The 23,169-nt window shown below is 42.9% G+C and overlaps 2 protein-coding genes across 2 annotated transcripts in view; one reads left to right on the forward strand and one right to left on the reverse strand.

Annotated features, from left to right (window-relative positions):
- Window positions 1-4,157: 4,157 nt before the first annotated feature.
- On the reverse strand, window positions 4,158-11,046 carry GCM2 (glial cells missing transcription factor 2). The gene is given in 6 exon segments (XM_032462493.1): window positions 4,158-5,020; window positions 5,022-5,729; window positions 6,645-6,770; window positions 7,205-7,317; window positions 7,474-7,726; window positions 10,579-11,046. Coding segments are annotated over 6 exon segments (1,488 nt in total). The 5' UTR covers window positions 10,669-11,046; the 3' UTR covers window positions 4,158-4,822.
- A 3,485-nt stretch (window positions 11,047-14,531) lies between these two features.
- SYCP2L (synaptonemal complex protein 2 like) overlaps window positions 14,532-23,169 on the forward strand; it is a 53,277-nt gene continuing 44,639 nt past the window's right edge. The window contains exons 1-6 of the mRNA XM_032462494.1: window positions 14,532-14,563; window positions 15,906-15,974; window positions 18,061-18,198; window positions 18,281-18,400; window positions 21,686-21,790; window positions 22,219-22,243. Coding sequence (XP_032318385.1) covers window positions 14,555-14,563; window positions 15,906-15,974; window positions 18,061-18,198; window positions 18,281-18,400; window positions 21,686-21,790; window positions 22,219-22,243 — 466 coding nt within the window. The 5' untranslated portion in view covers window positions 14,532-14,554. The remainder of the gene's footprint in view (window positions 14,564-15,905; window positions 15,975-18,060; window positions 18,199-18,280; window positions 18,401-21,685; window positions 21,791-22,218; window positions 22,244-23,169) is intronic.

The following is a 23,169-nucleotide window of genomic DNA, read 5'->3' on the forward strand; positions in this document are numbered from 1 at the left end:
CTATTCTGACAAACTAGACATTGGTTGCACTTTGGAATCACTGGGGAAGCTTTAAAATACTCTGATGGCTCACCCCTGGAGATTCTTATTTCATTGTTCTGGGGTGCATCCTTAATACTAGGGTGTTAAAGCTGCCCAGGTGATCCTCACATGTAGAGGGATGTTGTGAACCATAGAAGGATGGAGGCAGTGAGAGGCCATTTTTCAATCATTTTTTTTCTGTGAATTCTATTTGCAATGGTTTTCTTAGTGCAACATCTTGCAGATAATTAGTTGATACTATTGTACAAGAGCCTAAATTATGAAAAGAATTCCGTTAGCTTTTCTGACAGATGTTCCGTTGAAACTGTTTGTCAGAGATTAGGTCTAATATTCTGAGGTTCGTCCAGGTAAGTGTACCCAGTCTACTTCGAGACTATGCACTGTTCATGAAGAGGAAAGTATGGTTAGCAAGTGAATAGCTTCTGTTTCTGTCCAGTCCCCGTGCCACTGGTTACGTCTGATTGGGAACAGCTGATCACAGGTGTCGGCTCTCAGCCTGGCCTCCCCTCCTGTGCATTATCCTCTGCTCTCAACCACTGATGTCGTCACGGGTCTGGTTGAAGGCTTGGACTCACCTCAGTTCATGAGCTAATCGGAGCAAAGTATGTCAGGAGCTTCGGCTGCTCTAATTTATACTTGGCCACATTTGAAAGCTTTCAGTTAGTAATCCAAGAGTTATTATTCATAACCTGTGGTCATCACTAATATTTCATATTGATACTATAAAGCCAAACCCTTGAAAGTTTCCTACTGCCATTCATTTTCCACAAAATTCTTTTGCTCCCTAATAGATCAGTTTTTCAGAGCAATAGATAAGACCCAAAGTCTAAAGCTCCCTGTGCCTTCTTCAGTTGACTCAATTTGCAAGAACTCACCCTGCCCTGTGACCTGGCTCCTTGGAGGAGGGCACAGCTAGGGGCCCCAGCCAACACTTGAGGTAAGTTCTGTCTTCACCCCCTCTCCTGGGATCAACTCCCACAGCCTGGCTCCTGAGCGTTGCCCACTGTCTGGACTCCTCAACACTGTGGTAAAACCTACAGATGTCCAAAGTCACAGCTGGTCTTGGTTGCCTCATTGGCTCCTGCTTTATACAACCTCGTTGTCACCATTTACCATTTCCAGCAGTGTCACATCTCTTCTGTCCCCTGACCCCTTGCTCTAGGAAAGTGTTTTTATGGAGTCCAAGCTCATACTGCTCACCACACGACAGGCCAACATAGAGAGAGGGGAGGTGTTGGGGGCAAGGAATAATGATTTTATTTGCAAAGCCACTAGACTGGTGAACTAGTGTCCTAAAGAATCTTACTCAAGTTAGAATTCAGGCTTCTTTTATACTGAAAGGGGTGGGGGTGTGGCTGGTTGTTGTGAACTTCTTGGTGCCTGCCAGACCCTGCAGGGGGTGTGATAATCCTTGGTTCTTGCAGCTTGTCCAGGTAGGTCTGGTCAGGATGTTCCTATAAAGACAAATGTTATTCTTGTTCTGCAACTTTTTATCTCTATGTGAATGAAAAGTGTTATACCTTTAAAGGTCAAGCCTGGGAGGCAGATCCTTGAGAATGGGCTGTCATGTATGTTTCAGGCTCTGAGCAACATTTTTTTTACAACGGTGCAGAGCCAGTGAGATGAAACACAGGCAGCAGAGCACAAAGGTTAGAGCTAAAGGAATAGATCCAATATGGAGTCAGGTTTGTTCTTCTCTGTTACGGTGTATCTCATTACTCAGTGGTTCTCAACCATTTTGATGATTTTTGGCATTTCCTTGTAACATCTGTACTATTACTTGCTTAATATTTTTTCTTACATTACCTTGCCTTAAAACAAAAACAAAATTGTTTGCTTTATTTTGGCAAAAATATCCTAAAGTCATAGGTTTGATATGTTATTTGTAGCTTTCCTTATTACACATTAAAATAAATCCATAACTATTAACATACAGTATTTGTGGACTATCTAGAATCATCTTGTAACCCAGAACACCCTTGTACCACCTTTTGGGAAATGCTTACCTCAGGGCTTTGCCCCGAGTCTGTTCACTCCCATCCCTGCCCTTTCTACTCATCCTGCAGGGATCCCTTGGGTCCAATGTTGGGACATAAATACTTAGAAGTAATAAAACTCACTACTCCGAGTATTACCAAACCAAACTTGGGTCTGCTTGCCTGTGCAGTAAAGTTATCTACTGACACTGGGTTGTGGTGAAGGAAAGTGCAGCATTTATTGCAGGATGCCAAGCAAGGAGTCCAGGTAGCTAGTGCTCAAAACACCTCAACTCCCCAGTGGGTTTCAGGAAAGCATCCTTAAAGCATCCTTGTACAGTTCTCTGATTGGTTGATGGCCAGGTAACAGGGATGTGTCACAGGAGTTAATAGTATCAATCCTTAGGTGCCAGTCAGCCTGGGCACTACGGGCTCATGGTCATCAAGTAGTTAATGTCTTCCATTTGGTGGGGGATTTAGCATCTGAAACAACTCAGGAAATGTGCATCAAATACTGTTACCTGGGCGCTTCAGAGAGGAGCTACAGCAGAAGAGATGGGGGACGGGTCTGTGCTGGGAAGTCCCCACAGGGTCCTGGTCGGTTTCGCAAGTACAATACTGGCTCTGCCAGGTACACCACTTGTTCAGTACGGATGGGATTTCGCTGATAAATAACTATAATCAAAGCTAATACAATGCGGTGGTTAAAACCATGGACTCTGGAAATGACCTGAATTCATATCCCTGGCTCTGCCACTTACTGTGTAAATCACTTCTCCTCTCTCAGGTAGCCCAGAGGACTGCCCCGAAGATGAAATAAATTAATACTGTGTTCAGGACCTAGAACAGTGTCCGGCTCACGTAACTGCTATGTAAATGTTAGGTACGGTTAGAAGCTGTGAGTTTTGGCAGTGAAAGTCAAAAGAAAAAAATTGTCCATGAGTGTACTTGAGATCTTTTCCTTTGAGAAGAAGTTGGCTAGGGAATAGAAATGCTCTGATATTTATTGACTCTTGTGGCCAGTACTGCATTTACTTACTACATCAGGGTCTTAGGGCTTTATGAACCAGGTGAGCAATATGTACCACTCAGTGATTTAAAATGGCATCTGACCTACTGCAATTTAGTTGTACAAACTGGGTATTCCAGGCGAATTTGAGGATAATCCTCCCCTTCCATCCATACTCAAAAATTTATTTTTGTAGTTTTTATTTGAAAACCGAATATTTTCACTAAGTATTGGGAAGTGTGCATGCATGTGCACATATGTACACTGTTTTGAAGAGGCTTTCTTTTATAGCAAATAGTTTTTTTCCTAAAATAAAGTACAGAACGTAAATACACTAATATGTTTATTCTATTATAACAAGTTTCCCGAGTTATAATATGAACAATATTTTTTCCTATTTTTTTGAAATGACACAGGCATCAGCTACATTACTTAAAAATGTCTTTATTTTTTAAAAGCCTTTTTTATTGAGTTATAATCACTTTACAACGTTGTGTCAAATTCCAGTGTAGAGCACAATTTTTCAGTTATACATGAACAGATATATATTCATTGTCACATTTTTTTCTCTGTGAGCTACCATAAGATCTTGCATATATTTCCCTGTGCTATACAGTATAATCTTGTTTATCTGTTCTACATTTTGAAATCCCAGTCTGTCCCTTCCCACTCCTCCCACCCCCTTGGCAACCACAAGTTTGTACTCTATGTCTATGAGTCTATTTCTGTTTTGTATTTATGTTTTTTTTTTTTTTGATTCCACATATGAGCGATCTCATATTGTATTTTTCTTTCTCTTTCTGGCTTACTTAGAATGACGTTCTCCAGGAACTTATTGCTGCAAATGGCGTTATGTTGTCGGTTTTTGTGGCTGAATAGTATTCCATTGTATAAATATACCACATCTTTTTTATCCAGTCATCTGTTGATGGACATTTAGGCTGTTTTCATGTCTTGGCTACTGTAAATAGTAAAATGTCTTTATTATGTTTAATTGAACATTATCAATTACATTTATGAGGTGTAACAAAGGAACAGTAAAGCTATATTTGAGTAAAACATCTCAATTCTAATTTTGAAACCATTAAATACACATCATCATTCTTAGGCTGTCTCTGTTAGGAAAGCATTCAACAATAAAAGCAAAGTTATTCAGCTGATAGTGGAAAACAAAATTATCTTAAAAACAACTGCGCTTGATCATTGCAACATTGTAGATCTCTTAAAAAGCTGCAGATACATACTGTGCAGATAAAATGATCAAAGTTACTTCCTGAAGTTATTTTAACAGGTTCTAAATGCTAAATAAAAGTCTTATGAAATGACTCACGAGATAAGATTTCTTCCCCAAGCTATTTTGACAACCCCTAAGGGCCAAATAAAGATTTGTGAAATTCCCTACTGTGATTCAGTGGGGAAAGGCTTAGGGTGAGAAGCAGGGTTCATAACTTCTTCTCCAGCTAACAAACTAGGTGAGCTCAGCTCGTTAACGTTCATGGTCTCCAGTCTGCTTATTTGTTCATCTGGGACAGTCACAGTCCAGACCTAGTTCTATGTACTATAGAGGGTTTCAAAATGCTGTGAAAAATTTCCCTACACTAGCTAAACATTTTCCCAACCTATAATTTACTCAACTGATCATTGGTTTTACTATTTATATATATATGTATGTATGTATTATAACATATATATTTCTTTGCATGCTAAATGAATCTCCCAACTTAAGGGCTAGTTTGCAGGTCACATTCCACCACCCGCTTGGAGACCAATATTACAATGTGCCCAGGACTGTTGTTCAGAAGTCCTCATTGTCATAGCTCAAGAATGGACTATCTCTATCTGAGTAACCAGTTGTAGACCCCAGTCCAGATGGACACACATCCCAGGTCTCTGCTCCGTCCACCCGGGAGGGCACTGACTCCTGAGGAAAAGGCAGAGTATGTCTGATGGCCCTGCAATCTCCGGGAATTTTCAGAGGAAGTGACCCCGTTGGAAGAGGCTGCCGTGGCGACAGTAGCTGGAAGGTCCAAGGCTTCTGGGTAGATGGACAGTTGGGTGTTTTCAGAAGCATAGTTACAGCCCAAAAGGCTCTTAACTTCCCGTACTGTGTCACAGTATTTCAGAGCAGGGGGCGGGTAGGCCTGGTAGGACACTTTGGTGGTGGTGGTGATCACTGTCTGTAGGGCTGGAGGACCTGGTGGAGGAGTTGTGAGATACCTGCAGGGAGGCTCCGGGTTGAAGTAAGGGCGAGTGGCCACAGCCTGGAACTGTCCATGGTCAGTCCTCTCCCCAAGGCCAGGTTTTCCAAGAGCTGGTTTCCAGCCATGCTGTTTACTGGTGAAATCACAGCTTCTCTCAAAGCTGCTGTATGAGTTGACATCATATTGTAGTGCGTTCAGATGAAGCCAGTCTGTGTCATTAGGGATATTGTTGGAATCTTTATAAAGAGCGGGATACAGGCTCGAATTTGCATAACCAGGACAATAGATTCTTGGATTTGGATATTTCTGAAAGGGTGGTACTATGTCTCCCTGAAAGGTGGCTAGGTCACAGGTAGCTTTGTAAGCATCCGAGTTTGGAAAGGAAAAGCAAGGCTGTCCTGGAACAGGGAAGCCAGGGTCAGGAATTATATCAAACTCCTCTGGATTTTCCAGGGGATGTATGTGGTCAAAATGTCCGCTGTCGTCTTGATTCTCTCCTGCCTAAAAAAAAAAAAAAAAAGACACAAATTTTTATTTGTAAATAAAGAATGCAATTGCATGGACACCCTCACCTGTAACCAACCAACCAAATAGCAAACTTCCAGTTGGTGAGCTCTGCGTTGTGAGCTCAGAAACATGATTTGGGCACGTGGGCCAGGAGTTTCACAGCTTGAGCTCAGGCATGAATTCCATGCCTGCTGAACAAGGAGGGTCCTCGGTGGCTGGGCAGGGTGGGTCTGCGTGGCCGATGGTCCTGTTCTCCCCACACTATGTGCACAATAGCAGGAGTCTGACGCAGACCAGGGTTCAAATCCTGAAGGTCCCTCGTGAATTCAGTAAGTGACTTAACCTTTCTGAGCCTCAGATTCCTTACTTAAAATGAGACTCAAAAACAGTAACTTCCTCTTAAGTCTTTTGTGACCAATTAATGTGTAAAACTCTTAGACCCTAGGGGTCTGGTGCCTAGACTTGCTCAATGCCAGTGTCTCTCATCCCCAGACTAATACGCTGCCTGCTTGGCATACATTGGTTGAAAAGCCAAACTGGATCCAGTTGCCCAAGGGAGTTTTATCTGTTCTATGCAAATAACGTAAAAGACCCTCTCAAGGATGCACTGTTAACTCGTTGGTCCGCCTCTATTTCTGTACGACCACTGGGTAATTGCCCTCGCATTAGGATGTCAGCAAACACCCTCACTCTGCCCTTGACTGCGAGACAGTCTGATTTTTTTTTTCTCAAGAAGAAAAAGGGATTAGAAACTTTATCCAAAATATTGACTGAATGACATTTTGTTGGAGATAATTGTCACATAAAATCAAACCATTTAAAGTATGACATTCGTATTTTACATAGTGATCAGTGTATTGTGTGATGAAAATGAACACAGACCCTAGTGTAATGTCAGCTCCCCGTTACCTCAGGTTCTCGAATTCTCTTTTTCTGGGGTTGGTAAAAAGAAGCCATTTGTCTTTTGATGGCGCTTCTTCTAGCTTCTGTCTCTGACTTACTCTCCGGTCTGGGGTGATCATGAACTCCCTTGGCCTGCGTGAATAAGGCAATGAATCACGTGTTCCTCTGAGCGAAGCTGGCAAATGTGGTTAAAAATTGAATACGTCTTTCCCAGCATCCCAAGTTGCTGTTTGTTTGTTTGTTTTTCAAAATGACAGGGGAAAAAAATTCTCCAACAAATAAAACTGTGTAAATAATAGACATCTTAAAAGATGACCTTACAGTCCTCTTACCTTATGAAAACAACCATAACTCTAAATCGGCTGACTCTCTGGCAGTGACAGAGCACACAGTAAGTGAACCAATTCCTAGGACCCTGATAAGGCCCTGGGACCCCCAGCATGTATTTCTAGCCCCCCAGAGCTGTATTTGTTTTGGTCCAGAGTTCCTAAGGCATGGGGCAGGTGGTTTGGTCCCTATGGCATGATGAGAACGTCCATCGCAAACTGTGGTGACCCCTCACCTACCTGAAAAAATATCGCGTTGCCATCGAGCCTCCAGAAATTGGTTACCGGGTATCCGCTGTGCCCGCGACAGGGGATCAGTTCCAAAGCCGCGTGACAGTTGGGGCAGGCCTTCTCTGCAAAGCCAAAGGGGAGAAGTACTCCTAACAACCCGACCCCAGCCCCCTTGGGAGGAAGAAAAGGGAAATCGGTCGGATAGAGGGACCTCACCTCTGCAGAACCCACCCCCCCACCCCCACCCCCGTCCGCTGTCCCCCGTCCCCCGCGCTCACTCTGCTGCTTCATCCTCGCCTTGTCGCAGATGGCAGGTCGCAGCTGCAGACGGGAGCCGTCGGGCAGGGCGCAGCCCCGCGCACACACCACCACGCCCAGGCACGACTTCTTGAGGATGTGGCCGTTGTGGTTGTTGGTGTTGCGCATGGCCCAGCCGCTCAGGTGGCGCTGCGCCTTCTTCTCGTCGCCGCGGTAGATGAAGCGCACGTAGCCGTCGGGCCACTCGCAGAAGCGGTCGAAGTGGGCTGGCTCCTGGAGAGGCGCACCGCAGGAGGCGCGGTCAGGCTGATCAAGCCCAAACCCGGCACATCCCGGTTCTTATTTTGCCCAAGCACGTTGGAATCAAGAGGGAGTCTCTTTAATTCCAGAAATGTTGTCAAACCCAGAAACGGTGCTCTCACGGAAGGTCGGGCATCCTGTGTGTGCCTTTCTGACAACTGGCTATAAACTGGTGTCAATATAGCGCTTATGTTCTAAAAGCTCTGCGTAGTTCATCTAGTCCTCATAATGCATACAGACAACAGGTACTGTCATTACCCCCATTTAATGGAATAGTAAATGGAGGCCAGAGAGGTTCATTAATTTGCCCAAGGTCGCACAGCCAGTAAGACCTGTCTCTAGGATTTGACCCGGAGCAGTTTGACTCCAGAGCCTGTTCTCCCAACCATCATGTTATACCACTACTTGGTGTGTTAAAATGTTGAAAATATTTCAGATTAAGTGGGGTTTTTTTTAATTGAAGTACAGTTAACTTACAATGTTGTGTTAGTTTCTGGTGTATAGCAAAGTGATTCAGTTATACATATATATATTCTTTTTCATATTCTTTTCCATTATAGATTATTATAAAATATTGAATATAGTTCCCTGTGCTATACAGTAGGACCTTGTTGTTTTCCTTTTTTTTAATATAGTAGTTTATATCTGCTACTCCCAAACTCCTAATTTATCCCTCCCCATCCCTTTCCCCTTTGGTAACCATAAATTTGTTTTCTATGTCTGTGAGTCTGTTTCTGTTTTGTAAATATGTTCACTTGTATCATATTTTAGATTCCACATATAAGTGATATCATATGATATCAAATTGAGTATTAAAGTGCCAGGGCCAAAAGTGAGTGGAAAGTTCTATCACAGACATACAGTTGCACCTGTAAATATCTCTACTTCTACCCAGAGCTTTTTCTTCAAAAGCTCTTGGATCTCTCCCAAGCCATTCAGTCACATCAGCAGTGATACCCAGCGCAACACCAGAGAGACAGGAACAGCTTCTCTCCATCCTCCCAACTTAGCCCTCCAGGTTTACAAGGACATCGCGATGACAGCCTCACCATCCAGGTAAACCTGAGCACTGGGTGGAAGCCTGCCGGGCACTGGACCTCTCCCCAGAGCAATGCAGAGTGTCAGTCTCTCCAACAAAGAGCTGCGTGGCTAAAATAATGTTACATCTAAAATACGGAGCGCTGCTTTATTCATTGCAAGTCCTTGTCCATATTATGCATTATCTAGATTGTGACGTTATCTCACACCAGGTACCAAAGTAGTGATGCTGAAAATGAGCCCCAGAGACTGCATTTTCAAACAAGAATGGAGGACTCTGGATTGGGTTTCATTTGCTCTCCTGCTTTGGCTCAGGGGAGCACATGCACACAGACAAGCACACACACGCTGAACGCAGCAGAAGATCTGGACAGGAGTTTAAGATTGTTATCTAACTCCACCACCTGATGACAGGTGAGCAGCCTGAGACTCAGGCAAATTCAGGAACTGTCTCAAGGTCGGACAGCTATTTTGAGTTTTTCCTCTGTGGGTTAGCCGGAGCAGGGCTAGGGTCCTCTTTCTCCATGTTCTTTTCCTATAGCCCAGTGCACCTGCCTCTTTTGAGATGTCACACACACTCCCTGCTTAAGAACCAATCCCCCAGAGGAAAAATAATTCACATCTACATGGGAAATCTAGAAAATGCTTGAGAGAGGAGCCATCCTTCCATTATTTGCTTGGTCAAGATGAGATTTTTCTAAAATGCAAGACTAGATATTTGCCTGTGAAGATTTACATGGACAGAAGTCAATGAAAACATGATGCCTTTCCTGTACTGTGGTCCACTTTCACAAAAATGGCACTGTGCCCCGAAAGCAGGCAGACTTTCAAACAAATAAACTTACTACAAATATATACACCCCCCAAAGCACAGATTTCTTTGAGGGGTTAAACAACCTTGCAAATGAATTGCTATCCATCTGAACACCTGTATGGCATGTAGTAGATGATGAATAAAAGACAGGTCACTCAGCCCTGTACCACAGCATCGCCCAAAGTCCACCTCTGCAAATGCTTGCCAGGCGGCTCCTACTCTCCCTCCACCAACACCCAGGACTTTAAAGTCACTTCGCAGTTTTGGTCCCAAACCAGTATGACCAAGCATAACTGGCCAGCTCATTCCCTGGACTTGGCTCCAAACCCCTTTGTTCCATTAAAACAAACCAAAATAAGACAAATTCACCCTAAACGGATGACAGCGATTTCCTTGTCATTAGAGAAGCAAGCTCAGAAGTTGCGTCCAAAAGCGGAATTCCAGAGGATCTCCGGGCCCCCGTATGCTCGTTGGCATGAGGATGGAGCCTCCCAGGAGCCCGGCGTCTGGATAAACAGCCCAAGTCGTGCAGTTTAAGATTCGATGACCATGGTTTGCAGCCGTATCTCACAGTTTTGCTGCGTGAGCAGCAGCGGTATCTACAACCCCTGAGATTCTCCCCACTACGTTTCTTGTGGGTCTCCAAGAATGGATAGGAAGAGAATCGCCTGATTTCTACCTTAATTAAAAGAAAGTGAGGGATAAGGTGTCCGGCTGCCGCCAGGCGACGAGGAATTTGGAGCCTGATTGACAGTTCCCGCTGCTTTCCGTGTGTTTTCAAACAAGCTCGAGGAAAGAGGTGGGAGAAGACACATCTTTAAACCCAATTCTGCCGTTTGTAGAGTACATGTGTACATTTGAGCTCTCAGGGATGTGTGTTTGGAAGTAGGGGGTCTGTCCACAGTGTCTACAAGGACTTAAAAGCCATCCTTCCTTTTTGGATGGACAGCGCCGCGCGAGGGGTTTCACGCACCTGAGGCATCTGCGGATCGTTGATGTCCCAACTGAGCTTCATCCCGTAGGAGCAGGCACAGTCCGCCTTCTGCCCCGCCTCCGCCGGCATCTGGCCCTTCTTGCTAGCGCTCTTTGCCAAGGGTTCTGAAAGACGGAAGAAAAACAAACTAGAGGTGCGCAAGGTGATTTTTCCCCCGTTTTAAAAGAAAGGGGAGACAGAGACAGAGGGGAAGAAGGAAGGAAGGAGGGAGGAAGGGGGAATGAGAGAGAGAGAGATTCAGAAATCCAGAAGCGGCGGACAAGGGTGGTTAAGTACTCAGGCGGAGCTCTGTTCTTGGACGCGATGCTGTAAAGCCTCCACTCGGAGCGCAGCGCCAGCGCCCACCAGCTGCCCGCAGGTTTATAAAGACGCAACCCACTCCCCACCCAACTCCTGCTCCGCCTTTCCTCGCTCGCCCGCCAGCATCCACGTTTCAGGCACCAGCAAGGCCCGTCACCTCCTCCCGGGCAGAACTAGGAACAGAGGGGTAGGTTGACCTCAGCCCTTGGGGTAACGGGAAACTAAAGTCAAGACCGGCCAGGGCGGGGGGAGGTTAATGCCTCTCTCTTTTTTTTTCCCTCACCGCGCCCCGCCTCTGGGGTTTCGGATTGGATCTAAGGGAGGCTTTTGAGACAGCCTTTCCAGCAAAGCCCTCTAAGGGCCAATCCTCAGTTCCCAGGCAACTGGGGAACCACCTGTAAGAACGTGGGCTACGGCGCGCCCTCGTCTGGGTAGACGCGTCCACGCCAGCTAGTTCTGGGACCAGGCCCTCTTTGGGCCTGTACTCCCGGGCTTTTGTTGTAGCCGTTGTGCGTGTTCGGGAGTCTGTGCTCATTTGGGGGCGGAGGAGAGGAAGGCCATCCGAGGGAGTGCCAAAGGTCCCCGTGTCCTCGTTGGCCTAGGAGCACACGTGCTCCCAGGGACTGCGGAGGGACCTGGCCCAATGGGAAGAGAGTCCTGGAAAGTTAACCGGGAGAAGGTGCGGGAGATGAGCTTGGGGAAGGGGTTGGGGGGGGGTGAGCTCTGCGGCCCCAACCTCCCGAAAAAACTCTTAGCCTGTTCCCTAAACTTTTTGAAAGAGGGTTTGGGGCTTGGTGAGTTTTCAGCCTCCATTCACCTGAAAGGACCCTTAAAAAAATCGTCTCCATTGGTATTGTGGAAATTCCACGACAAAACCGTATTTACACCCATTCCATATACAGAGGCTTTTCGCAGACTGCAGGGACCAGGAGAGAGCGTAGGTCGCTGTGGGCTCCGCAGGGCTGAGACCAAGCCTTCTTCACCTGTGCATCACTTCATTAGGGTGATTAGAAGCGCCCAATAAAAGAAACAGATTGAAGTGACTTAACTCGCTCTTTGGCCTCCCTGGGCGGCGAGGAAAGGTGGGTTTCCGGAGTTTATTCCCTGAGCCTTTGTTCTGCGGGCGGCACGCTCCGGTTCCCAGCCATAACCAGAGAAAAGCTGGCCTCTAAAAGCGGATCAGTGTTACGGGCTGCTCGGGAACCTACATCCCGCTAAATCCCGAGACCCGCGCGCCCAGGACCTCGGCATCGCTGAACGCGCACCTGGCGCGCGGACTGATGCTGCGTGGGACCCGGCCCGGATGGGACCCAGGCCAGCGTCTCCTGCAGGATTACAGCCTTTTCCTTTGGCAAAAGGCAGGAAAAGCAAATGCGCTCCTATAACTTCAGGAAGCGACCCTCTTCCAGCTCCTGGTCCTCTTACTTCCCAGGTTAAGGGCACAATCGGGTTTGTTAGAAAAGTCAATCCAACAGTGAAGTGCAATTCAGAGCCGCTAGCCGTTGGCAGCAGACCGGCAGAGATGGGGAAAAACCGGTCTTGGGCAGTTCCACGAATTTTCTTTTCTCTAGTTTCAAGCTGGGATTCTCCCCCGAGGCAGAGGCGCAAAGTCCTCAAACAAGAAAATGACTAGTTCGTCCCCTAACCTCCCCTCTCTTGGTCGTGTCGGTCTACGTTCCAGATTAAAATCACTCTCACAGAAGGTCTGGGAGGAAAATGCGTTCACTCTTCACCTATTGCTTTCATCCAGACTTTCATCATATTGACCGACTACCGAAGGTCTCGGCAACTCCTGTCATTCGGTTGCTTTTTTGAGTTTTTTGTTTTTCAAACGTTAAAATTATTGATACTGCTTTTCTTTCTTCCTTTTTTTACAAATCGTTGTGAAGTTTAAGATAATATACTGTTCAAAGTGTTCTTAACATAACTTCAAAAATAACTTAAAACCACCTCTAAGAATGCATAGAAACTAATTTTTGGTCTTACTGTAATCATTTGCTAGACTATTTCTCATCTCTGTAATTTTGGAATGTTCCTAGAGTCCTTACCCTTCAAAAATATAAGTAAGTACTTTTTTTAAAAGTTAAAGCCAAATCAATTAATCAAATACTTTTTTTCCTAAATGAATTCTAGTGTCCAAAGAAATATCGTAGAGTCTCCACCATATTTAGTTTGAGCAGAATTAGAATATATATTTCAAGTTGCCCTAAAATTATGTCCGGGTAAAACATGTTAGTAAAAGAAGCTAATCAAAGTGAAAATATAACAAAATAAAAATAAATAAATGGTGTTGTCTGTGATGTTATCTTTAATTTCTCCTGAGTTTTTGGGAGTGTTAACAACCAAGTCGTTTGAAAGGACATATTTTCCCCCCAAAGTCTGAAAATAATCGATTAAACTTTTAAACTAATATTAAGAGAACTTTCATTTCATTATATATTCCATTCTATTATTATACTACCTATTTTATTCTCTAAAATAAAATGCATTTAAACTGTATTTGATTATTATATGTTGCTGTCCTGCAGTTTTTCCTGCACTAATATTTGCATTGATTCAGAACACTTTATTCACAGCTGCTCTTCCTTGATTACTATTTTGAAATTGTAAAAGTCTATTAATTCAAAAGCAAAGTAAGAGGGTTTTGAATTTGCTTGGTTTAGATTAAAATAGGTAAATTAATGTAAGTATATTTACATCGTATTTGCCAGGAAATGGATATGGTGAGCTTTAAAGTAAGTACCATTTGAATGGACTGGAGGCACATTCAGAGTCCTGGGCTGACTTGCAGAGATTCTGGTTATATTATGTTTTGTTTTGATGTAAACAAGTATCTTCTGTGAATCAAATATCTTCATGACACAAAATACCCATAGTATCTACTCATAATACAAGTTGACTTTTACAAGGAATGTTTGGATTTGAGGGGTCTTTTTGTTTGAGTGTTTTTTCAAGAAAACCCCAGTCCACTTTATTTTTGCTACTGTATTCACCTAACAGACCTCTTGTCGGCCTAAACCTGGCCACTGGTACGCATTCTTGTAGGGGTAAAGGAAGTGGGCAGAAAACAAGCAAATTGGATGAAAATATTTATTTTTTTATTTTATTTTGACAGAGTACAGCAAGGTATATTTTTAAAACCCTTCTTTTGTGTTATCAGGAATAAATTAACAATTTCAGGTACAAGTCTGCTTCCTCTGGGGAAATCTGAATTTCAGTCTATATCAATATCAATGGATCAAAACCAGCTCTACCAGCTGTTAAAGGCGGAGAGAAAACTGCCCGCTTTTGCAAAGGGGACACCTGTCAGTTTCGAATTTCGCAGATAAAGAAGGTTTAAACGACGTGTTCACCTCTTTTGTGTAATCGCTTTCTCTTAAGGTGTGTGCGTGCGCGCGCCCAGGTGGCCCGACCTTGATTGCTAGTTAACTCGCCAGCGTTTCTTGCTCCGCAAACACAGGACTTTCAGGGGCAGGTGTGTTCATTAGAGTTCCGGGGAAGCTGGGAACCCTGGAGACGCGAGCTGCCCGGGCCCACGCCGCAGCCCCTCCCCACCCGCCCGGCCTCGGGCGGCGGAACCGCAGGAGGCAGAGCGCCGCGCAGCCGCAGAGCGCGCCCCGGTCCGGGTGCGCGGCGTCCGGCCGGGAGCCTCGGGATGCGGGAGGTGAGTGAGCTCCGGAGGCCCCGGGGACCCGTCGAACCCCGCCTTCTCTACGCGGGTCTAGGGGTCCCGGGGGCCCGCGTCCATCGCACTCTGGGCTCAGAGCCTCGCGTGCTCGCGCAGAGACCCGGCGCCCCCTACAATCCCAGGCCGCCGAGGCAAGAGCCCTTCGGGGGCCCTTGGGAGCTTCAGCCCCCTTCGGTTTGCTTGGAGTTCAGGCAGCTCTCAGTGAGACAGTGAGGCAGGGTAGAAACCTCCGGTGCCTTGCAAATAAAGCGTTCGGGAAGGCGGAACTGGAAAGTTAATGTTTGGAGGGCAATGAGATGGTTCTTTTCAAGTTGCTTGGGATGTTTTCCCAGCCCGGTTTCGTGCAATGAAGTTGCACTTGGACCCCAGATCTACGGCCCCAAACGCTTCTACTTCTGTTTGCCGCTCGGCACCTGCTAATCCCCAAGACGCCCACCGCGCCGGTGTCGGGGTTGGGGTCGGGGGTGGATTGATACTTCTGGTGCTAATTTTTACTATTCGTTTTACTGAATACAGTGTTGGTGAAAAAAATAAGTCGGGATTTGGGTCTTTGAATTAACTGTATTTTTCATATTTACGAATAATGATATTACTGTAAAATACGTTGACATTTAAGGATTTTGGTCAAGTACATATAGGACTGTTAGCTCAAGCTAGATTTTTTTTAATGCTTTTAGAACAGATTTAAACATTTTTGTATTATACTTTAATTGTTGGGATGAAGTGAGCAGAAGAAATGCTGTTATTTAATGTAGCATGTGCTGTGAAAACCAGATTGGTAAACCAGGGGTCACTTTCTTGAAGAAAATAGGTAGCAATCTATTACTAAATGTTTTGTAACTTTTCTTGTGATTGTGGCTGATATTTGATCCTTGAAGTTTCAATCCTAGAGTCACACTTAGAATTCATGTCAGAAACATAGAGCTTAAATTCATGACTGGACTTGAAACATACTTTAAAAAAATTTACAAGCTCTCATTCTAAAAACAGCTCGTTAATTCAAAGTCTTTTCTATTTTATATTCATAAATTAGAGTTAAAATTTGTCTATTTTGTGATTGTTTATTACAGTGATTGCTTTGCTTCTTGTGATGGTTTGTATTTGTCATAGACAGTGCTAAAAGAAGGTTGGATAAAATTGTTTTTTGTTTGTTTTTTTAAAGTAGTGTCTTTCTTAGACCTATGATCAGTGAGTGGCATGACCCAACAAAAAGTTTTGTTGGGAAAAACAATATGAAACTTTATTTATTTATTTTTTAAAACTTGAGATGCATTTGAAATGAAATTTGAGAAAAAAAACATTTTTATTGTGTACACAGGAAAAGGAAGATGTTTTGCCGTCTTCTCAGGAAAAGGATGGGAGTGGAATGGACAAGGATGCTCTCTATGTAAAGATCACATTCATTTTGTGTTCTCTGTGTGTGTGCTCTGTCTAGTTCTGTGTTCCCTGGGCTATCAGCACAATTGTTCCTCAAGCCAGAGGCAGAGAAATCCTCTTTGCTTCTCCTACGCCCCTATACCCCCACATCCAATTTATCGCCATGTCTTGTCAATTTTACCTTTGATTACCCTACTAATATCCTAGTCTAAGCTGTCTTGTACCGGCACCACTCTAGGTGGAGGTAGACATTACTGAACAAAACAGACACAATTCTTGCCCTCATGGTGATTTCAGGCTGGCAGAGAGTCAGAGACAGATTACCAACCAAAGTAAGGTAGAAGGAAGAAAAGAACAGGGTGTTGTGATGGAGGAATAATTGAGGGTGGAGAGAGGCACTTAGCTTAATTTAGATAAGGTCCTGGAGCAAGACCTATCTAAAAAGGTGAAACCAAAGCTGAGATATGAAGAGTGACAAGGAGCCAGAAGGTAGTAAGTGGTGGGGAGAAGCTGTCTAGCATAGAATAGCCAGTGCAAAGGCCCTGAGGCAAGGAAGAGTTTGACTTATCTTAGGACTCATTAGCAGGGAAGTCAGGCAGGAGAAATTGACAGAGATCAAATCACACAGAGCCCTGCGGACCCAGGCAAATAGTTTGGATTTGCTGTGAGTATAGAGAAACCAGGCAGAAGCCTGAATTGGGGACACAGAGAATGAGGTGAATCTCAGCTGGGTGAACCCAAACTCTTAACCTTTCCCAGCCTTGCTATCATTACCCCCAGATGAAGATTCTAACCGCTAGAGTGGTGTTGAGGGTTAAATGAGAACATTACTCAACACTTAACGCACCTGGAACAATAAGGCTTACTGCGTGGTAACTTAAAAAAGAATATATTCGTAGTAGAATGCATGCTTAGCGTGCATGAGGTCCTGGGTTCAGTCCTCAGTACCTTCATTAAAAATAAATAAATAAACCTAACTGCCTCCCCCTCTCCAAAAACCCACAAACAACAAAAAAGATTCAAAAAAAAAAAAAAGAAAAAGAATATATTCAGCTTAAGTGTTAAATTTCAAATGCTATATTCCCATTTAAGTCAATATTAAGAATAAGTGTAATTTTAGGCTGTATATAGAAAAATGACTCATTAAAGTAATATTGTATATTGTAATTTAGCCTGTAATTGGGCTGGATTTTTTTTTTTGCTAGTTATTATTTTTTATTTTTTTTTCTTTTTTAATGGAGATACTGGGGATTGAACACAGGACCTTGTGCATGCTAAGCATGCACTTTACCACTGAGCTATACCCTCCCCCCCAAGATTGAATTTTTTTTAAAAAAAAGAATCTTATCTTTTATCATACAGATACTTAAGGACATTTCTGTTATTCAAGTGTACATACTTTGAAGGTTAAGACATATTTCTGGCAGAAAAGATCAATTCCGTTCACCATGGCAATTTGCATATTTATCAGCTTCCGTTAACTACTTATTAGTGTTGAACTCATGTTCTTCTATTATCATTTTTGTAATTTAACAAATGATAATAGGCTTGAATCTTATAGTGTTTTGCAATTTCTAACATTACTAAGGCTAAAGTCTCTTCACCCAGAGATACCTGTAAATTCAGGTGTTTTCTTTTGTTTCATGAGCCGGAGGTAATTGGGTTTATTTATTTATATTTGGAAGAGGTACTGGGGATTGAACACAGGACCTTGTGCATGCTAAGCAGGCGCCCTACTACTTGAGCTATATGTGCCTCTCCAGGTGTAGTTTTCTCTTAAATCTGTTGTTCTCAAACTTTAGCATGCTGTGACTCATCTGAAGGGCCCCACCCCCCAGGGTTTCTGAGTCCTCTAACAAGTCTCCACGTGGTGCTCATGCTGCTGGTGGTCCAGGAACCACATTTTGCAAACTACAATCTTAAGTCAACAAACTCAACTACTGTCTCCGTGATTATTTACTGTTCAAGCTATAACTCTGTATTTACCCTCTATTATTTTTGCACTAAATTATTATTGATAAGGATCATTAGAAATATTACTATGAGATAACTGTTCTTGGGGAAAAATAGTAATTTTTAAAGTACGAATTTTCCAGCTTCAGTCACTTATTACTGATGCATTCCATGATGAAGGATTTCGGAAAATAAAAGAATATTTTCGACAGAGAGAGCGCCACGTTCCTCAAAAATATAATCATCTTTTACTACACCATCTTGACAGATTAATAAGTAAGGCAAGTAGGTTTTCTTTTGTAACCAGAAAACTGAAGGGTAATTATATGTAAGGTTTTAAACTTCGTGTGGTCTAATTCCTAGGAACTGGATAAAAATGAATTTCAGCATGTTTCACTGTTGCTGAAATGTATTCAGCGATTCTTCATTGATGGCCTCAAAGAAGATGAGCCTTTGCTAATTCAGCAAGGACTGATCCCAAAGATAAGTGTCCCATTTTAGTTTTGTGTACATTTGGGTACCCTAAAGAACTAGAGTGGATTGAGTTGCCTGGTTTGATATTTTCTGTTCCTGTGAAATAAAGTTGGAAAAGTAATTGGTACTGATGCTGACTGCCTATATCCAATCAAAAATTAAGTTTGACATATGTTTCCCAGTGCATGGGGTTGGGTGGATTGGGTACGTGGGGAGTGTACAGGAATGAGTCAAATACAGCCCAGAATCTCTCCTGGACAAGCCAATGCAGTAATAGCATCATTTTATTATTTTAGTGTGTTTAACTTGGAAATACAGGATGAGGAGAATGGACTATTATTACACACTGTTCCCCCCACGACTAACTATTTTAATAGCTGATGAACAAGACAGGACATACTTCCTCTTGCCACAGCCCACTTTTCCAGCTTTCTAAAATCCTGGTTGAATGTGAAAAAGCAAATGGCAAAATTTTTTTTTGCTTATTCTAATTCACCCCAGTTATGCAAATCTATTCTGTTTTGTTTTTTTTTTTTTTAAATCAGAAGGTAACATGATGTGTGCCTTTAGGATGGCACCTGGAAGCAAAGTGGAGTTTGCAAAATCTCTTACTGCAGTTCTCTTTTTTCCATAACATTTTCAGCCCTGAGATTATTTATTGGTGAGAACAGGAGGGTAGGTAGAGGGGCAGAAGGGTGATCCGGCTGGTAATAAAATCTTTGATTTACCCCCTGGACTCTAGTACCTGAAATTTATCAAGACCAGGCTGAACTTACAAAACAGAAACAGACTCACAGACATAGAGAACAAACTTAGGGTTCCCCGGGGGGGAAAGGCGTGGGGAGGGATAAATTAGGAGTTTAGGATTTGCAGGTGCTAACTACTATAAATAAAATAGATAAACAACAAGGTCCTGTAGAGTACAGGGAACAGTATTCAGTATCTTGAAATAACCTATATTGAAAAAGAATATGAAAAGGAATATGTATATGTATAACTGAATCACTATGCTGTACACCAGAAACTAATACCACGTTGTAAATCGACTATACTTCAATTAGAAAAAAAAAATCAGTTTGACCAAGGAGATCTGTCTCTGCCCTTTTTTTTTTTTTTTTTTTTTTTTTTTTAACTGTAAAATGCCTCTAATCATGGGGCTTCCCCTCCAGAGGAGGGAGCGTAAACTCCAGGCTTTCCTAATCCTCAGGGACTTTAAAAGGGTTTGCAGCCAGGGGAGTTGGGGGGCGGGGGGAAGTGGAAATCCAAGGGCTGAACTTATGCAGACTGTGTATATTTCATTTTGTTTAACTCCATCTAGCTCCCTGACAGACTTACTCATGCAGATAACAGGACACAGGAAAAAAGAGCTAAAATTCCAAAAACTCAGAAGGAAATGGAGCAGGGATGTCCCAGGGGTACCTTGGAAGCTCACGCTGATTTGAGGGGGTATTAATTGGGATCTTCTCTAAAATGAATTTCCTGTTTTGACTTGAGTGCCCTCCAAGGCTTAAAGTGTCAGATCAAGTGTCTACAGGCATTTGGAAATCAAATAGGAATTTCCACACTCCATTGGAATTCTTGTTGGTGATGGAGATGCCATAACCATAATTTAGACACATTCTAAAGCATATACTATTATTTCATGGTGGTTTTGGCCAAGGAGAATAGATTGGTATTATTAAAGTGGATGGGATACTAGATTTTATACTTCTGAAGCCCTCTGTGTTTGCAGGCTCAGCAGAAAGTGCTGGGAAGCTATTCTCCATAGGATAAGAATTTCCGACAGAAAGGAACATATTTGGCCCTGTACTTGAAGATCCAGGAGGATTAAGTAGCTTGTCCTTTACCAAAGGCTTAATGAGTCGTAGCGCTTGCATCCATAAGTAATGGTTTCATCTGGCTTCTGGTAGTGGGGCAGCTGTGGGCGCAGCCGGTGCGTCTGGTAGACCATGTCTGGTCATGGTACGTAGATGCGTTCAGAGTAACCTCCTAGTCCAAGTCTTGATCAAATAACGTGGCATTTCCCCCACTTCTCTAAACCTATACTCAACCCATGTATTTTGAGGGGCTGAGAAGAGGACAGGATTTAGGGGAATAAATAGAATAATGACAAAAATGTATTTAAGAGCATAGAATTTTGAGCATGGAGGGAGGGAGGGAGAAAATACCGCTTTAGCAGTGATCTCTACCATGTAGAGGGACGTTTCTTCTCTTGGGCCGTTGGAGAAAAGTTTGCTTCAGGAGGTGGAGGATTCAGTCTAATGCAAATATCTGTGTGATTTGAGATAAACATCACCTGGGAAAAATCAGTGACTTGCAACCCTCGCTGTAGCTTAGAATAACCTGGAGAGCTTGAACAAGAAGCACCGCGTGGGTCCCATCACGAGAGGTTCTGATTTACTGGGTCGGCAGTGGGTCCCAGTATCGGGGCATTTCAGAGCTCTCCAGGTTTTCCTAATGTGCAGCAAAGAATGAGGATTAGTGGGTTTCTCCGTGGTCTTCAGCAGGTACCTTGGGTTCTTGGCCAAGTAGACAAAGTGGACAAATTTCCCAAGGCCTCTCTTCTATGAGAATCCTTCATCACAAACTCAGGCTACTAACTCCTTGTTCAACTGGTGATTTCTAACTGTGCATGCAGGATTTCATCTTTCTTCTTTCCTTTCTTTCATCTCAGCAAAAATGGTCCAAAGATGGCCTTCACTTAATTGAATAAATATGTTTTAGGAGGGTTTATATAAATTTATTTTAATTCATGCCAATTCTAGCAAACGTACTATGAACTTGGGTATATGTTCCAACAGAAAAGAGATCTCCAATTAGCTGGAAGCTTTCAGCCGAAGAAAGGTGGCCAGGCCTGAGGTGTACTGCTCCAGCATGCTTTTGGAGCACTTTTCATGCTTTTGGGGCAGTTTTCAAAATCTGCATGTCCTTTGTTATTTAACGGCTTGTTTTCTGCAGCCTCTGAGACAACAGGAATTTCTCCTGTGTGGAGAGGCTCATTTATCCCACCTCTTAGGAGCCTCTTTATATGGGTCTCTGGTGTTGACAGTCCTGGCCAGGCCTCCAGTGCTCCTTGGTATCTGAGAACTGACTGCAACTCTGTAGCAGTCTGGTTCCATTCTGGAGTGTTCTAGGTGGCATCCTCAGAGCCAGGCCGAACTGAAATGGCAGGGAATGGGAAAAGGTCTTGAAAGTTATTTTGCCCTAGTGAAGGAATTATCTTGTGAAATTTTATCGCATGCATGGTAATTACTCAGCCAGGGAGATTTCATCAGTGTTTCTTCCCTTGTGTACATGGTTTCCTGGTTTGAAAGAACAGCGGGATTTCTGACCACGGCAGATCTAGCCTTGGACACATCCCTGATTAACCTGACGACACACTTCTTTGACACAGCCTTGGTAAGGATGGGGCGGAGGCGGCACTGAGCAGACACCGTTGGTAATTTGTAGGAATCTTTGAGTTATTTATAAAAATTGTGTTTGGTTTTACTAAAAGATAATGGGTTTTACTAAAGGACTACCATATTTTATTATTAGAATATTATATGAGATAGTAAACAAACATTAATATATATCACAAATATGGGAAAATGAGGTGATTTATTTTCAGATATGTGATTCACCTGATTGAGGATGATACACTGATTTTAATAAAGTGATTGACAGTCAAACACGTTCTCTGAATTTTTTTTTTACTGTAGTTAACTTTAACCTCTGCCTGTTAGAGAAGTATCAACATTAATATATTAATATTGTACTTTATAATGTTGTATTTATAATGCTTTTTAAAAATAATACGAGCTTTACTTTTTCTTTCTTTTTATTAGATTATTTCCAGAACAAGTAGTAAAGGTAAGTGTATTATTTACTACTAATTGGCTGTTTACTTTTCATTAATAGAATATTGTTGTTCAGAGAAAAGAATATTTATCTAAATGGTATATAAAGGTGAAGTGGGTTTAACTGCTTTATTTAGATTTATTGACCATCTACGGTAGTCAAATTGTGATGCTGAGATGAATTTTGTTGTACAGGATAACTCGTTTGCCTGCAGGGCACCTCTGTTTTGCTGTTCCAGTCACCCTTTGGCCATTTAGCTCCATCCAGGGATGGAGAGTCACTTTTGTCATTCAGAACCAGTGAAAATTAGCTATTTCTGATTTAACTTGGAGCCAATTCCGATTCCTTTCTGTCTTTCAACAGTGCAAAAGGTAGATAATTGGGAGGTTAGAGCAATGATTTTGTTCAATTTAGCTCATGTTAAAGGTAATCCAACATTGTGAATTATAAAACCATGGATTCAAAGATGCAGAGAAACTGGGGCCATCTTAAATGCACGTGTCCCCCCCCTACTGCCCATCTTTTTATTTTTCTTTTGAAAAGTTGTTATTAAACTGACACTGCATTCTACAGTGAATGGTATCTTATAAATAAAGGATACGTAAGTTTCTAAAACTATTTTTTCTTAAGTATGCACAGTGCTTGGTTGACTTAAAAAGAGGTCCCAATAATCTAAGTCAGGGATCTTAATACTTTCTTTTTCTAAAAATTTTAGATTATTTATCATTGTATTATTTTAATTTTTTTTTTTTTTTTGGCTGGCAGGGCGGTGGGGAGAAGGTAATTAGGTTTATTTCTTTTCAGAGGGGGTACTAAGGACTGAACCTAGCTAGGACCTCCTGCCATGCTCAGCATGCGTTCTACCACTTGAGCTATACCCTCCCCTCCTGGAATAGTTTCAAGTCAATTTTTTTCTGAACTCCAAAAGTGAGAGTTAC

This window comes from Camelus ferus, chromosome 20 (genome assembly GCF_009834535.1).
Source record: "Camelus ferus isolate YT-003-E chromosome 20, BCGSAC_Cfer_1.0, whole genome shotgun sequence".
Taxonomy (NCBI): domain Eukaryota; kingdom Metazoa; phylum Chordata; class Mammalia; order Artiodactyla; family Camelidae; genus Camelus; species Camelus ferus.